Raw genomic sequence first — 17,174 nt, forward strand, 5'->3', positions numbered from 1 at the left:
TTCGAAAACTGATTTTCAAGCCATCAGGGGCCAACTCGAGCGGCCTGAAGCGGCCAGGCAAATTTTATGCGTGGTTATAGAATCCGGAGTCTCAATTATTTACCAAAAAAGATCTACAAATCTGCTTCTAATCATTTTTCTGGGGATGCGTAATTTTTGTTTTATTTGTGACCATTAACATTAGAAATTTGGTAAATAAATTATTTGGAAAAGCCACACAAGATACAAAAAAAATAATTTGATGAAAATTGTTTATCCAGAAAAGACCTGCACATTTTGCGATCGTCATTTTTTGATAGGACGCTTAGTTTTCGTTCTAATTATAAAAATTAGCATCAACAATGTTTTTGATGAAATCTTGATAAATTACACAAGATACGAAAATAATTAATAGATAAAAATCCTTTACTGTAAAATGTCTACAAATTTAATCTTATTCATTTTCTTCTAGGATGCGTGGTTTTTTTCAACGTTAAAACTATCATTAAAACAAACAATTTAATTTTTATAAAATTCACTATCATATTTTTTTCATTTTTTTCAAGAACGCGTATTCTCTGTTTTAATTTAAAAAATAACATTAAAATAAACAAATTGAATTCTTGGCAAAACGTTTCAAGGTTCAGTAAAATGTTTAATAACAAAACTTTTAGATAGATCTAAAATATCAAATAAATAATATCAAAAAATAATATCAAAATAGATCTAAAAAGTTTGTCTTGGCTTCTTCTTGACGAGACGCACACTTTTTTAAATAATGGAAACAAAAAAATGAAAATACGTATGTTTCATTACCTAGGCGTATTGAGAATTGCAATAATATTAATTTATTGAGATAATACATTTTTCAGGGTAGCTGCGAATAAAAAATTACACGTAAAAAGGATCAAATAATAAAGAAATCATGAAACATACCATTTTTACTATATTTCGCAAAATATTAATAAGCACAAAATACGTGATGAGAATTTGTTCGTTAAAGTCGCAGGAGTTTTAACAAAAGAGAATTCACAATAAAAAAATAAGAGTTGTGGATGATTTTATCTTTTATTCTGAAAAGTTTTTATGAAAATGTGCAACAAAATATATTGGTTTGACAATTAGAAAATGCTTGGTTATAACGGGCTAGCTAGCACACGATAAAGGCCCGAAAACTCCGTCTACAGTTAACAGCCCAGAAAATTCCCTAATTAAAAGTAAGTCTGCCCCAATAATATTTTACATGGGTTGAGGGATGTACAAAGGCCGAGCGCGAAGCGCAAAATAAATACATTTTCAAGCGCGAAGCGCGAGGTCCAATAGACGCGCGCCCAAGGAATATTTTTATTTGTGAATCAACAGGGTCAGCAGTTTTTATATTTGGTATACTTACCAAAAAAAGTGGACACAACAGCCCAAGTTAAGAAGAGGGAAATAGAAAATTTCATTTTTATTAAAAATAATTAAATTAATTTGCTCTATAGCAAATTTTATGAGCAACTCAATATTCTTATCTCCCAATAGAATATATGTACTAGTCGCTATCTGATTCGTCCTTCGAAATTATGACAAATATTTTAAAGACGGATTACAAAGTTGAAAGCAGTTGTTCTGGGATGTTTTTATTTCATAATTTGGCTTTCTCTTATCTAAAGGCGTACATATAGTAAATATTTACTGAATGAAAAGTATATAATTTTTTATGGGTTTTCTGCGATATCGTCATTTTCAACTTTGAGGAAAAGCGCCGTTTAACATTTTGTTTACTTTTAAAGATCATAAATAAATCTTCACATACGTTCTACCAGAAATTAGTTATCATCATAAGATATTTACAAGTTTCACAATATGACCTGCCTATTATAATAAAGTTGTAAATATTGCACGTTCTCATTTCTTGACTACAATGATCTATTTGTCACTAATTTTTACTGTTGTTGACACGTTACCCTCTTCGTCGTCACATACTACATCGAATTTAAAATGTTCAAATACACTTGCACGAAGTAACAGCAATTGCGATAATATGCACCAGCAGTAACAAATTTCGTGCCACTTAATTTAAAAACGGACCTTCATCCAAAAATTTATTATAAGAGTCAAAAAATACGTGTGGTGTTATAATTCGCGATAGTAAATCGACTCAATGTAAAAAAGGAACCACGTAAATACTTTTTGGAACAAACGGTGAATATTTATCAATCATTTGAATAAAATCTTCTGGATTTATTAATAAGTAGCTAGAAAGTTACTGCTGTGCATATTGCATACACGTTCATTTTTCAGAAACTGGGCATAGCAGATTGATAAATGAGGACGAATTTATCATTTTTAGCACTTCAGTCGAAGTTTAGCTTACAGTATTCAATTGATTTTGGTAAAAATGTAGTATATATTTTTTATATTAAGTTCATGTGCTTCATTTCGGGGAATTTTGATTGATTAATTATTAATAATTTCTCATTAGTCGCTGTCTAGGAAATTTTTATGCAATAATTATTTCTGCAATTATTTCACTTTTTATTCCCAAAATTCGAGTTTTTAGCAGTTCGGTTAATTTATCGACTACACTATTCAACTAATTGGTCTAAAGATTAAAGATCCAAGTGACTATATAAAGCTTCATTGACATTTTATAGGAAATGTTTATTTAAACATTATTTCTAGCATCATTTAAAAATCATTTTTAGCATATCAGTCGAGCTGTCGCTTACAATATTCAATCGATTCGTCTAAAAATTTAAGCATAAATTGACTAAAAAAAGCTACAGTGTTTTTTAAGTATTCAACCTGTAGCCTACAATATGTATTCAGTTCAGCCACAAACGTTATGATGCATTGAAATAATTACACTGCAGTGCTGCTTTTTTAGAAATCTATTATTTATTAATTATTTCTAGAGTTATATCTTTTTTATATTGAAAATTCAACTTTAAGCCATTCAGTGGAACAGTAGTCTATAATATTTTGACTGTTTCACCTTCATTTTTTAGGAAAAATTAAAGAAATGAATCTTCAGTGCGATTTTTCTCCAATTTTTTTTATGAATTGTCTAGCTGAAGCTCTAATATCATCTTTAAGGAAATTTACATTCATTGCTTATTTCTAGAGTTATTTTAAGTTTTGCCAGAAACTAAATTCTTAGCAGTTCAGTAGACTACTAGAGTACAATATTTAACTAATTCACGTAAAATTTTTAGGATCAATATACTAGATAAAGCTATACTAGATAAAGTAATAATGTGAAAAACTGTAGTTCTAGCGTTTTTAGAAAATTTCGATTTATTATTTATTTTACGATGTATTTTGCTTTTTTCCAAAATCCGTTTTTTTTATTTTATTTCATCCTTATACTACAATATTCTACTAATTCGTCTAAGAATTTCAGGATAAATTTACTAGCTAAAGCTTCAGTACAATTCTTCAGGAAATTTTAAATACACGTTACTTTGATAATTCAGTTAACCTGAAACTGATTTGATTTGTATACAATTTTTAATAAAATTCCTTTAAATAAATATCTGTGACTATTTGTAACATTTTAACCCAGTAATTATTTGTTGAGATTTGGCGCTTTTAATTGGAAAACTTATATTTTTCGTAATTCAGAACACATTGCAGCTTACACTATTAAATCGATTTGCACTTGATTTTCCACACAACTCCATTAGCTCAATATCTAAGAAAATTTTTAACGCAAAACCTGTTTACAATAATTATTTTTTAAATTATATTCAAAATTATATGCATTATACTGAAAACGGACAGAGGTTTTAAGTATGTACTTATTTTAATACCTATTTTAATTCCGAATTTTTTTTTTTTTGAACAGTTAACTTCAATTAATTAAATTATTGATTGAATGCTATTTTCCGTTAAACATTGAGCGTCAGCTAAATTTCATCTTCAAACGCTATAAAAAGAAATTAATTAATTTTTTCTTAAGGGGAGTTTCTACACTTCAAGTTTCAAAAAATCCTTCTTTTTTGCATTTTTTGAATCTGTATGTATCTAAAAATATGCCACTAAAAGGATTTTTCCGAAAACATATTCCTTCCCACGTTTTTGGGACCTCCAAAGTACCCATCTCCGGCCTTCTCATGCGTTTTGGTGCGACGCGGTCGAACTGTCGCATTTCCAGGAACAGATTTTTTCGCAGGCGTGTTATTTAGTCGATTTCTGGAATGTTTTTAATGTGTGTGAATGTGTATGTCTGTGTCTTTGTTTACCATACGAAATTCGTTGACTAGCTCAGTATCGAATCGAGTGAAAGCCGGAGCCTTATTTATCTTTAAACGCGATTTCCGAAAAGCAACCTTTTTCGAGCTGGATGGTATGCCTTTTACTAGAAATATTCATCGAATTGAGTCAATTTTTTCAGTAAACATGCCTCTCTGGTCGACCGAGCATGATTTTCAAAATTTAAATTTTTTAAATTTTTACAGCCCCCAATAGGTAAAAAAATTTTGTGAAATTTCAAATTTTTAATCAAATATTGCATTATTTAAACAAATTTGATGTAGAAAAAATCGCTTCAGTCGATCATAGCCAATACAGGCCTTAATCAAAATATATTAAATTTTTTTTATTTTATATAACCCAACTGGTCGATGTGATACCATAATGACACCCATGTTGTTTTTGGTAGCGACAAGTTCAAAGACGTTTCAAGGGCGCGGAATTCACGTTTTAAAATTTTCTAAAATACAAATTCAAAGCGAAAGAATGTATCTTTACATAAAAAAAAGTTTGTGTTGATATCTTTAGTAGATCCTTTGCAATTCATTTCCGAAAAATAGGCCCGATTTTCCCGCTGAAGTCAGGTGGACGTCCTACGGAAAATAAAACACTCATCACATTTTTTAATATAACATGTATCAAAAGTTCAAAAAAGAAAAAAATTTCAGTTTCGTCTAAATTAACCAGTACGTGTCCATTGTTGGCCGTCCCCGAGTTCAGAGGTGACAAATACACTGATCATGACACTTCTTGAATACTATGAACTAATTTTCTAATCACTCGCGCGAGAAGTTTATTATTTAATTTACAAAAAGATGAATCTAGAAATTGATCAGGCATGCTGATTAGTGACATTAGAACAATTAAGAAGTCATTTACTGAATTAACGTGATTTTAAATATTCAAACAAGAGAAGAATAGCTCAAGTGAAAAATCTTTTGATGGGCGAACCCCCTTAAGGAGATAAATATGATTTACGAATTAACTTTTCAAATTGAAATGGATGCTTCTTAACAAGAAACCGCCTTAAACCGCGACTTTCGTCATTATGTACCCTAAAAGATGTTACGCTATACGCAGTTGAGCGATTATTAATCAACACGAGATGTTGCCACGAATATGACTGACCGCGAGCTACATGTCGAATTATTTACACCGTCTGTCCAGGAACCTAGATGTTATCTTCCTGGTTATGTAGAACCTGCGGGACTCTCATCCATGCGTCGAGCCAGGATCCTTTTGAATCTGGTAGCCCATTACTCCCTGAGTGAAATGATGAGATGACTCGCTCGAGTATGACCCGCAGTGCTTTGATATCACGACCTGTCATTCAGGTCGCTAACAAACGTTGAATATTGATCCTACGGCTCCTCAGTTATCATGAAAAATAAGAGAGCAAAAGAAAGATTGTGATCAGTGATTCTTCTTTAGATTGAATGTTTGCCCATGGTCGCACGATTACTTTGAGGTTTGACAGTTGAGAGATTTCTGACTTAAAAACTAGGTAATATTTTTGATTGAAGATTGTAAATTTAAGTGATTCTGTTTGGATTGATTGGTTGTCCGAGAGCATAACCAGCTCCAGCAAGTGAATCTCAGCTGTTCGCATACAGCTTTCAATATTCTGACTCTCTGTTCACGTCTTATCTGTGTGGTTCATAGAGATTTTAATTTAAATTAATTAACTTCTTTGGTATGAAGTCAAACTCTCGCCAAGTTTTAAATTTACCCTTTAAATATAGTCAACATTTCTCAAATGTTTTCAGTTGAATTAATTGGACTACTCAGGTATATTTGAGAATTATCTGACAAACTTTGACGCTTCGCAAAAAAATTTTGATTGTGCAGATAGCTTCTCACTCGGCGGAATTTTTTGCATCGTCAATGTCTGATGGGATTTATAAATTGCATCATGCCCCATTCTAATGTGATAAGATGCCCCTACCCTAATTGTTTAAAATATAATAAAACAAATGATGTCTTTCCTATTTTAAAAATAGGATAGAATAATGTATTGGCAGTTCCTATTTAAATAAGAATTTGAAATCTTGAAATTATCATCAGAATATCCGACATAAGTTTCCTATTGAAATATATGGGGATGACATAAAATCGTTTAATATTGTAAAAATAAATTCAAATACAGTATTGTGATCGATACAATTCGATAGGGAAGAGGTATGTTCTTTATTCCATCGAATTACCAAAGTCCATTCTTGCGTTTCAGTTGAAGGAGTACACACTGACGGAAACGTACCACGAGGACGAAGTAGAGATGGAATTCGTGAGCAACGAAAATTTACTGTCGAATAGTCCGACCCCCAGAGGAATCGATCCGAACAGAGACCTGAACGAGGTCATTGCTGTAGAACGAGGGGAAATGGATACCCAAAGATACAGGTAATTCAATTTTTTTTCTTCCGCCTCTCCGTTTTTTACCCTAAAAATGCTTTCTTAGTCAAAGCGAGTGGGGCTAAGTAAAGAAACCGACAAGAACCTTCAATGAATTAAGGTTGGCGGGTGCAGCGAGGCAAACGACAGAAAAGCACCAACCACCGTTCTTTTATCCTTTTCACAGAAAACAAGCGAAGGCAAATAAATAAAACTTTATTTCGTCATATTAAGCGAAATTCACCTTTCTTTGCTTCCTTTTTACATCCTCTGATCTCCATGACTCGTTGAAGCGGAAAATTTAAATTAAGCTTTGAAGCTTCTTTTCGTTCAGTAATAAAAATAATATATTAATCTTGCGAATAACCAAGTTTGAAAAATTAGTCAAAGTTGGTGCTCATGCCCATACAAAAAAGGTTTTCGTAGCCTGTTAAGTTTTTAATTGAGTTGTTCAAATCGCCCGCCTCTCCTTGTTGCTCCTTCACACTCTTCTTCGTTTCTATCCTTTTATATCCTCACTTCTTCATCCTTACTTCCTTCATTTTCCCACCCATCCATTTCCCTATTTTCTTACCCATCGCTTCCCCTACTTTAGATTTCCTTAGTCCCTCTCATAGTTTAGGGGCCAAGGGGCGTTTCGTGGCTGATGGAGGTCCCATGGAACACCAAAGCTTCCTACACGTATTTTGACCTCCTAAATCCGAATTTGCAAGGTGTTTATTCAAACGCGGCGACTTTCAAAAGTTATTAACAAATTAATTGTTTGAACAGCCACAAGTTTCTGCTATGGATTTTGAGCATGCCAGTGGCATATCGAATGATTCCTTATTTATCAAAGAGTACGTGGCTTTTTTCAAATTGAAAAAATCTTGAATATAACCAATGATATTGCAAAAAAACCAAACAAAAAACTTGTAGAAGTTATATTTTATTGCTTATCAGGCTGTTACTTATTTCCTAATTAAGCCACGGATACCGGCGAAGTGCCGACGCATTATCCACTTTATCGAGAATACTACAGTATTCGAAAATTTTAAAAATACAGATTAGAAACGAGGAAATCGTTAATTCGCTGATAAAAAATCGAGTGGATTTTCGAAAATCAATTGTTTAAACGGCGTCACCTTTTTTCGTATGCAGGTGACGATTACTGGAGGCGAATCAATGAATTACGAATGCAATGCTTTTTAAAATTTGAAAAAATCTTAATTAGAACCAGAGATATGGTGAGTTCAATGAAAAAAATCATGGTTGCGCGCCAGTACTGAGACTGCGCTAGCCAAGCCAGCCCGCGGCGACTTACCAAGCGCGCGAAGGTGATTTCCATTTCAGTTTGCTTCGTTGCTATCGCAATAAATTGTATTATGCGACGTATCTTTTTGAAAAATAAACTTCAACCTACAATTTAGTAAAATATGTTTTTTTTTCTTATTATTTTTTGCACGCGAGGAGATGCAAATATTCTTTTGCAGCAAAAGCATTTTCAGGAGAGTTATAAGTAAGCTTTATTCTAATGAACAATAATACAAATAAAACCTTGTAAGTTACTTTATTCGTAGTATATTAAATCATACTATATTATATCAAATAAATAAAAGCATTAGTCTAGTGCGACCAAATGTATTGAAATTTCTAAAATTTAAATAATTTGTTATTTCTAATTTATGGTCTAAATTAAATTCAAAATATTAAGCGATAGATCGAACACTTGTAAAAATGTACATAATTGAAATAAAATGTGGTTTACTTATTATACTCATGAAAATGCTTTTGCTTCAAAAGAATATTTGCATCTCCTCGCGTGCAAAAAATAATAAGAAAAACAACATATTATACTAAACTGTAGGTAGAAGTTTATTTTTTGAAGAGGCACGTCGCAAAATATAATTTATTGCAATAGCAACGAAGCTAACTGTGATGGAAATCACCTTCGTGCGCTTGGTAAGTCGCCGCAGGCTGGCTTGGCTAGCGCGGTCTCCGAACTGGCGCTCAACCATGATTTTTTTCATTGAACTGACCATATCTCTGGTTCTAATCAAGATTTTTTCAAATTTAAATAATCATTGCATTCGTTACTAAATTGAGAATTCATTAATCTGCGTCCAGTAATCGTCACCTGCATACGAAAAAAGGTGACGCCATTTAAACAATTGATTTTCGAAAATCCACTCGATTTTTTATCAGCGAATTGACGATTTCTTCATTTCTAATCTTTATTTTTGAAATTTTCAAAAAATATTCTCGATAAAATGGGGAATGCATCGGCATTTTGCCGGTACCCGTGGCTTAATTAAGAAAAACGTAACAGCCTGATAAACAATAAAATATAACGTCTACAAGTTATTTGTTTGGATTTTTTTTAAATATCATTGGTTATATTCAAGATTTGTTCAATTTGAAAAAAGCCACGTACTTTTTGATAATTAAGGAATCATTCGATATGTCACTGGCATGCTCAAAATCCATAGCAAAAAGCTTGTGGCTGTTCAAACAATTAATTTGATAATAACTTTTGAAAGTCGCCGCTCACGAATAAACACCTTGCAATTTCGGATTCAGGAGGTCAAGAAACGTGTAGAAAGCTTTGGTGTTCCATGGGACCTCCATCGGCCACGAAACCACCTCTGGCCCCTAGACTATCACTACTACTACTCTGGATGCTAGGACACTTGGCCAGTTCGTTTTCCAATATTGTTCTGATTGTACTTTAATATCCCGAAAAAGTTATCCACCCATGTCAACTTTTCACTTGCAATACTTTTTGCGAACGGAGAAAATCTTCTATGGGCTCTTCAGTTTTAAAAATTAAAATACATAATATGGAATTGTATTTGGACTTATACTCCTTCGAATACCTGGTCATTACTCTAAGAAAAGTTTTTTTTTTAACATTTCGAAATTGCGGTAATGTGTGATTTAAATAAGTTTAACAGTCAATATGCCATTAACAATCTTTTGATTGGAAAAAAATTGGCAATACAATCGAGTTGAAATAAGTCATAATTTTGATCCGGTTTTAATCAATGGTAACTCATTTTATTCCTTTTACAAATGCTCCAAGGGTAAACGTAACCTGAAAATTAAATAACTTTAACACGGTGTCAATAATAATAAAAAATAGACAAATTGTTTAGTATAACAAAATTTAAAACAAAATCTAATTTTACTTTAAAAAAATCACTTCTTATTTCAAATGGTGTATTTGGACTTTCGAGTTTTTTCTGTCGCTTTAGATAAAAAATGTTATTTTTATTGAATCTTTATTATTAGAGTTAACTTTGTTTCTGAAAATATTATCTACAATTGTATTCCTGGCAGTCTTATCAAGAATAAGCCAGCTAGTTATTATTTTTTTAATTAATTACAATTTCTTGTGTGCACATTTTTTTTATCTAAAACTTAAGTTTTAATGAAACTTCAAAGAATTGAATTAAAAAAAATCTTTGTATGAAGAAAATTAGCTGTAGATTCCCTTTCATTTATTTCCCACCTAATATTAGGGTTAATTTGATTCGATTTTATTAAGATTTTACCTTTTCGAAGATTATAAAATTTTGAGATTATTTTTACCCCTGGAATATGATTGATAAGTGATTTTCAAATTAAATTTTTTCCATTCTAAAATTATAGTTCTAAGAAATTTGTAGTATTTAAAGTTTAGTAAATATACTTATAGCAAGTTTAATTATTTGAAGCTATTATGAACATTTTTTTAATAAAACATCTATATTTGATGTTTATATTTTAAGGTTGTTATACCCTACTGGTTAGATCTGGTTTTTGGTTTTTGAGTTTATATCCCCATATTATCGACTCGAATCTTACTGTTAATATTTTTTTTTACTGCAGCGCACTGTGAAATTTATTTAAATTTTGTTAAAAGTTCATTGTTGAAAATTCAAGTGTTTTGTGATTATTCCATTCGCTACAATAAAAATTATAGTTTTTTAATAAACATTTAACTATTCCGTTTCTCGTGCAAAAAGACCTTTTTTAGATTAAAATTCCACTATTTGAATGAAATATCGTCTTTTTTGTTTGAAATTAATTTTCTTTCTTTAAAGCTTATACTTTCTGGTTAAAAATTTATTCATTTTGTTGCAAATTTGTCTTGTCTGGTAAAAAATTATTTTTTTCTGGTTGAACAAACAACCCTGACAAAGGGGGATACGTAGATTGAAATTCCAGCAACAATATCAACAAATAAAAATGAAGTCTAATAATTATGCAGCCCAAATTTGCCAAGTAAATTTAGTGCCTCGAGTGTTTTATACTCGTATGTACCTGATATACATTTCAAATTTTTAATTTGGTTATTTAAATATCCGGTGTAGGAATGGTGGGGCGGGGGGTAAATAGCCTTCTCTATATCAGACTTTACTTATGAATCCAGGGGCCGGATTAGAGTTACTATGAAGGCAGCTTAAGAGCACAACTCGGCTCTCTCTCCCTCTCTGGTATAACTGCGGATATCTTCCGTATGTGAGAGCCGAGCTGCACTTGTCAGCTAACTTCACAGTGATTCTAATCCGCTTCCTGCTCATGACTTACTTTCAGATATCGGTTCTGAGTCGAGGAAAATTATTTTGCAGCCCACTGATGAAAACTAATATTTGAAATGAAAATAATAAAATAAAATTGAAAAAGTCCACTATTTTCCAATTTGTTTTTCCTATTTTGAAACCTCCACACATTTACAAGATTCCATGAGTCTTTAGTTTCTCTTCTTATCGCTCGAACTCTCTCATTCCTTAACTTTTTTTATGAAAGAGCCTACATTTCGTTGGAAAATTGCGAAACTGTCTTGTTTGTTTTTCCCAAGCTTTTCTCGGTATTCTATTGGCGTCTATATTTAAGTCAAGGTTGGCAATATTTCACTGCGTTCTTCATTCCAGAGAATTTCTTCAACATTCCTTTTTATATAAGCTTATACGTGACGAGTAATTTTAAGAGAATGGCACTTGCTTTCCGCAAAATTAATTCAAAATAAAGATTTTAAATTATGATACTTTATTAACGTATTCCTGTCTGAATATTCATGTCGTAAGCTTAAACTTCCAGGAATTTAAAATTAAAATTTTGCTATTGATTCTGTATTCAAATATTCATCTTAAAACATAAAATATGTGGAAAGTATATTTTCAGACATGCCTTGGCAATTTTCATTAATCGAAAAACACATTCAGTCGACTGAATTATCAAGATTGATAAATGTCTCATATTTCACTCGAATTTTCACCTATTTTGCAGTGATATTTTAGAGATAAAAAAATTTTGAAATTGACAGTTTTGGTTTTCAGGATTGAAATTCCCCTCAGTCCACACAAAATGTTGACGGAAATGTGGATTGAAGTAGTCATTCTTCTAGTTTTTTTTATAGAAAAAAAGGATGATAGATTGTGTTTTGACAAACAAAGTCTCCGATATTTTGCTAAAATAGAAAAGATTTTATATAATTCATAACTGTAATTTACATTCTCGTTTGAATTAATTTATATTTTACACAAATAATTTAATTTTTACATTCTGGTTCGTAGAGTTTTGACATAAAGGATTATATTTTCAATAATTCAGGAAATTAATGATTATTATAATTATTTTCTATGACATTTTGACTGACTGTTATTTATTGCTGGGGCAAGGAAGTCTATGTAGCTTTGAAATAATGATTAAAGTACGTACGTTTCCGGAGACGTTCCAGCAATTTCTCGTCATTTCCTGCGTGAGAAATTCGCAGATGTAGAGAACCGATTAATCCTTGTAACTGCAATTCCTAACATGTAGGGTGAAACAGAGAAAAAACTGTTCTGGGCAGTTAAAGAAATTGTTTTTGTTCAAGTGCTGCGATTTAACATTTAAATCAATGCGGTTTTAATTATTATTTATGTTAAATATCTTTAAATATCGAGTACTTTCTTTCAATGTCATAATACCATCCACTATAAGATCTTCTTCAGTCCAGTTTCTCATTCAAGAAACTTAAAAACAAACAATTATTATTATATTTCAATTGTTTTTGTCGCATTTTTAAATTGAAAATTAAATTTATATAAAAAAATTGTTTATGTTCATGAAATCTTTTAGTCACAATAATGAAAAAGAAAGACAAGGGAAATAGTTTTGTTAATTAATAAAAAATGAGATCTTCACTTTAGAATAATTATATGTTAAATTTTTGTAATTGTAACGGAAAAACTAACATGAGCAAAAATAGATGAAAGATTCTCAATCTTGTTCTAATTATAATTATTTTCGATTAAATATATCAATTTCTGATTTAAATTCTCGACAGATCATAAAACTGATTACAAATTATTAATCTTTTGGGAAATCATATGATTTATCAGTACAAATTTCAATTACATATGTTGTTTCTTAGACACTTTTTTTAACCCGAGCTTTTTTAGTTAGAAATTCAACTTTTTGGTTAAAAGTTCGTATTTTTCGGTTTCAAATTTTATTATGTTAGTAAAAACTTTAACTATTTGGTTAAAAATGAATACTTTCGGGTTAAAAACTCAACTGTTTTGTGTAGAATGAATATTTTTTAATATTTTGGTACAGAGTTGAACTATTTTGTTCAACACTTAGATTTTAAAATTGAGAATTCAACTATTTTGTAAAAGATTCGCATTGCGGCTTAAAAATTCAACAGTTCGATAAAAAGTTCAAATATTTGTTTTAAAATTCAAACTTTTGGTTTGAAAATTTAACTGTTTGATAAAAAAGAGCAAAAATTTGGTAGAAAATTCAGCTATTTGCTTCAGAATTAACTTTTTTGAATTACCCATTTAACATAAAAAAGACAATTTAACAGGAAAAATTTTATTCATTTCTTAATATGCTTCAGATTACTTCAAATCTTTGTAAACAGATTTTTTTGGAATCATATGTATTTTTCATTTCTTCTAACATTGATTGGTTAACAAAATTGATTGTAAAATGATTGTAAATGATTATAAATGATAAGTATTAATATCATAAATACGATGGAATCTCAGTACTAACAGTCGTGTTCCACTTTTTTCGTAATAAAATAACCATTCAAGTAAATTTAGTGATATTCATCAACTCGTTTTTGTTTCCTTATCCATACAAGTATTTGAAGAGACTTAGGAATAAGTAAGAAATTACACATCAGGGGGGGGGGGAGGGGGTAGTCAGAGACCCACATATCATAAACATAGTGCGGTCTGTGAGACCGCACGACCATACTTCAGAATTAACAAAAAAATCGCTGGATATTATTTGACTTCAATATCATTATCATGCATCTAAGGTGGCCCTCTAAAGTTCTTAGTAGAATTGGGTTTTTTGTACATTATTTTTAAATAATGAGTGAAAAAAATGTAATATACGCATTTAAAAGATTTTCTGGACTTTGAAATCACACTTAGATGTGTGATACCAACGTTCTGGAAAATTCCGACTCAATTTCCGCAGAAATCGGCTCGATTCGAGATCCACTTCCGGAAGGACGGAGCTTGTGAATCGTAGAGCAGCAGCAAGTAAACGTGCGAAGATCGACCTCTGATCGAATCGAAAATTCCGTTGGAACGAACGATAAATAAGTCCTGCCTAACCAATGTATTGCTGGATTTACCCACATACCTCTTCTATACCTCTCTCTCCCTCTCTCTCTCTGGCCTTTTCTCTCCTCAGCTTTCTCGTTGGTAGACATGGCAATCGTAAATCAAGTCTAAAAATTGTCTTCGCGAGTCGATCCTCCACTCAATATTTTCTACTTCGATTTTCCGACTTACAGGGTGAAACTAAATGTTACGGAATGTACTTTGGATTTATACTCCTCCTAGTAACAGGTCATTATCAAACTTTTAATGAGTTAAAGTAACCAGATGCGTTTTTCAGCCATTTTCGAGAGAAACTGCTTTCAAGAATTCCGCGCATATTACATGACCGCGATATGAGTTTCTTCTTACATCTGATTAGATCAGGGAATAGCGCTCCGAGTTTACAACCGAAAATTCCAGACTTTATTCCTGGTGGCTTAATTTTTAGTCAATTTTCTTTGAGACAAATTTTCTTCTTGTTAGTGACTAATGATTGAATTCATTCAAACTAAGCACTCAAAAATGTTTCATAACTTAAATTTAAAATTCAGAAAATTAAAGCTATAAACACGAAGGAAAATAATCCATTTTAATCAGAAACATCATAAAAACATTCGAGCTTAGAATTATTTCTGTACCTAAATTAACCTTGCGCGGTTAAATGAAATCTTTAAATTATCCATTAAACTATTTCATGAATGAAAAATTTGTAATTATTAAATTAGTTACTTTTAATTTAAAAATTCAGAATCTGTGGGTCTGAACGAGTATAACCCTTAAAAAAATTAAAATTGTAACTTTCTAGAAGAATCTCCTAAGCGGTTAGAAATACATAAAAACAAACAAAATTTTCGGTATCGTCGTTAAACAAGTATAATACAAATAAAAATTAGTGAATGAGTATAATGAGATAATAATAATAATAATAATAATAATAAAATAATAAATTATATATATATATAATTAAAAATTTGTCATAAGGACAACCGTAGGATTTCGCCTTGAGCGGGTGCTAATCTGGAAAATTGCACCCGCTTCCAGCGAAATCGCGGTAAAATTTCAGCCACAACCACGTCTCACGACCGTGAGATAGGTGGTTACAGTCTGCAAAGGAATCAATACGACGATCGAGCAAAAGCCGGGTACAATCGTTGCAACTCCCTTATAAGGTCTCTATACCTCTCTTTCTTTTCATTCTCCTTGTTTATGACGTTTTTGTCAGCTGGTGCCGCGAATTCGATAACAAACATGATTCGCTTCTCGAAGTCAAGAAGAACCATGTCAGGCCTCGAGTGAGCAACAGAAACAATTGACGAGAATATAAAGTTCCAGTATATGCGGCACTTTCCATTGTCGACAATTGACTCAATTTCCCTAGGAGCATTTAGAGGATCGATATTAAGGTTAATGCTATAGGAGTGACAACGATGGTAATTAAGCACTCTTAGTGCCGCATTGTGCCTTTGAATGTAGGTCGTTCCCGCGTGAGTTGGACAACTAGATAGTATGTGAGCTAAATACTCGGGGTGTGCATGGATCTCTTTCATTTGCAACTCTATGTGCTGTACCCAGAATAATCCTGTTGTGAAAACATTCAAGACTCAATATTCCGCGACCCCCTTGATGGCGTGAGATGTACAGTCCCGGAACGGAAGACTTAATATGCATGCTTTTGTTAATGTGCATAACCTTTCTTGTCCCGATATCAAGAGATCTGAGCTCGTTCTTGGTCCATGGAACTACTCCAAATGAATAGAGTTGTACCGGGACGGCAAGCATGTTCGTTGCAGATACTTTGTTCCTCGCTGACAGTTCGGAAGACCAAATCTGTCAGAAGACACGTTTGTATCTGCTTCGGATAGGATCCTTTATAGATGTCACATCCTGAATGCATGCGGCTCTGTGGCACGCCCAGGTATGCATAAGTCTCTCCAGCGCAAAGGTGTCGTATGGCGCTTCTATCAACGAGCTCAGGATCTTCAGGGATGCCATTAAGTCTGCTTCGCTTCAAATAAACCTTGGCGCATTTGTCTAACCCAAATTCCATTCCAATTTCCTTAGTATATCGTTCGACAATCCCCAGAGCAGTTGATCTCTGTTTTTAGCATAGATCTTAAAATCGTCCATGTCAAATATATGAGTGACCTTGTACTTTCGATCTGCAGGTTTGCCGCACAAGTACCCGTCGGAATGGCGAAGTGCTAGAGATAGTGGCAGTAATGTAAGGCAAAAGAGGAGTAGGCTCATGGTGTCGCCCTGAAAGACACCTCTCTGAAAGGTGACCTTGTTAGTTGTCACACGATTTTTTTCAGATGAGATAGTAAATCTGGTTTTCCAAAGCGGCATCAATCTCTCTGTGTACTCAACTATTTGGGAATGAACCTTAAAGATTTGCAAAAGACAGATGATAAGTCTATGGGATGTCGAATCGAAAGCTTTCCGATAATCAATCCAGGCCATCGATGGAACAGGTTGTCCCGACATCCGGCTACGCCTTTCTTCGAGCCTTGTTGTTCATACATTTCTTGCCACACAGTTTCAATTGCATGAATAATCCTATCATGTAGGATAGCTGTGAATATCTTATAAAGCGTGTTCAGACAAGTTATTGGCCTGTAATTCTTCGGGTCAGCTAAGTTGCCTATTTTCGGCAGAAGTATTGTGCGCCCTTCCACCAACCACTCTGGAATCGGCTCTTCCGACTTTAAATATGAGGTGAAAATACAAGCCAAATGCTGAAGGGTTGAAGAAAACTTCTTCCACCAGAAGATTTTGATACAATCTGGTCCCGGTGGGGAACAGTTCTTCATCCCTCTTAATACTTTTTGTATTTTGGGGTTCGTCCATCGGGGTTCGTCCATCCTTGTAGAGCCCCGCATGCAAGGATAAGGCTGCGTACTCTGAGAGGTCGCCCGGTATCCCAGAGTCACCGTTCTAGACACCTCACCCAGGTGCCATTCAGCTCTAGCACAGTTTTCACACCTCCGCTTGGGG

At 32.7% G+C, this 17,174-nt stretch overlaps 1 protein-coding gene across 1 annotated transcript in view; it reads left to right on the forward strand.

Moving 5' to 3' along the window:
* The window catches only part of LOC117174924, a 528,852-nt gene that overhangs the window by 481,760 nt on the left and 29,918 nt on the right, over positions 1-17,174 (forward strand). The window contains exon 5 of the mRNA XM_033364381.1: positions 6,446-6,618. Within this exon, the coding sequence (XP_033220272.1) occupies positions 6,446-6,618 (173 nt within the window). The remainder of the gene's footprint in view (positions 1-6,445; positions 6,619-17,174) is intronic.

Source organism: Belonocnema kinseyi, chromosome 6, assembly GCF_010883055.1.
Source record: "Belonocnema kinseyi isolate 2016_QV_RU_SX_M_011 chromosome 6, B_treatae_v1, whole genome shotgun sequence".
Lineage (NCBI taxonomy): Eukaryota > Metazoa > Arthropoda > Insecta > Hymenoptera > Cynipidae > Belonocnema > Belonocnema kinseyi.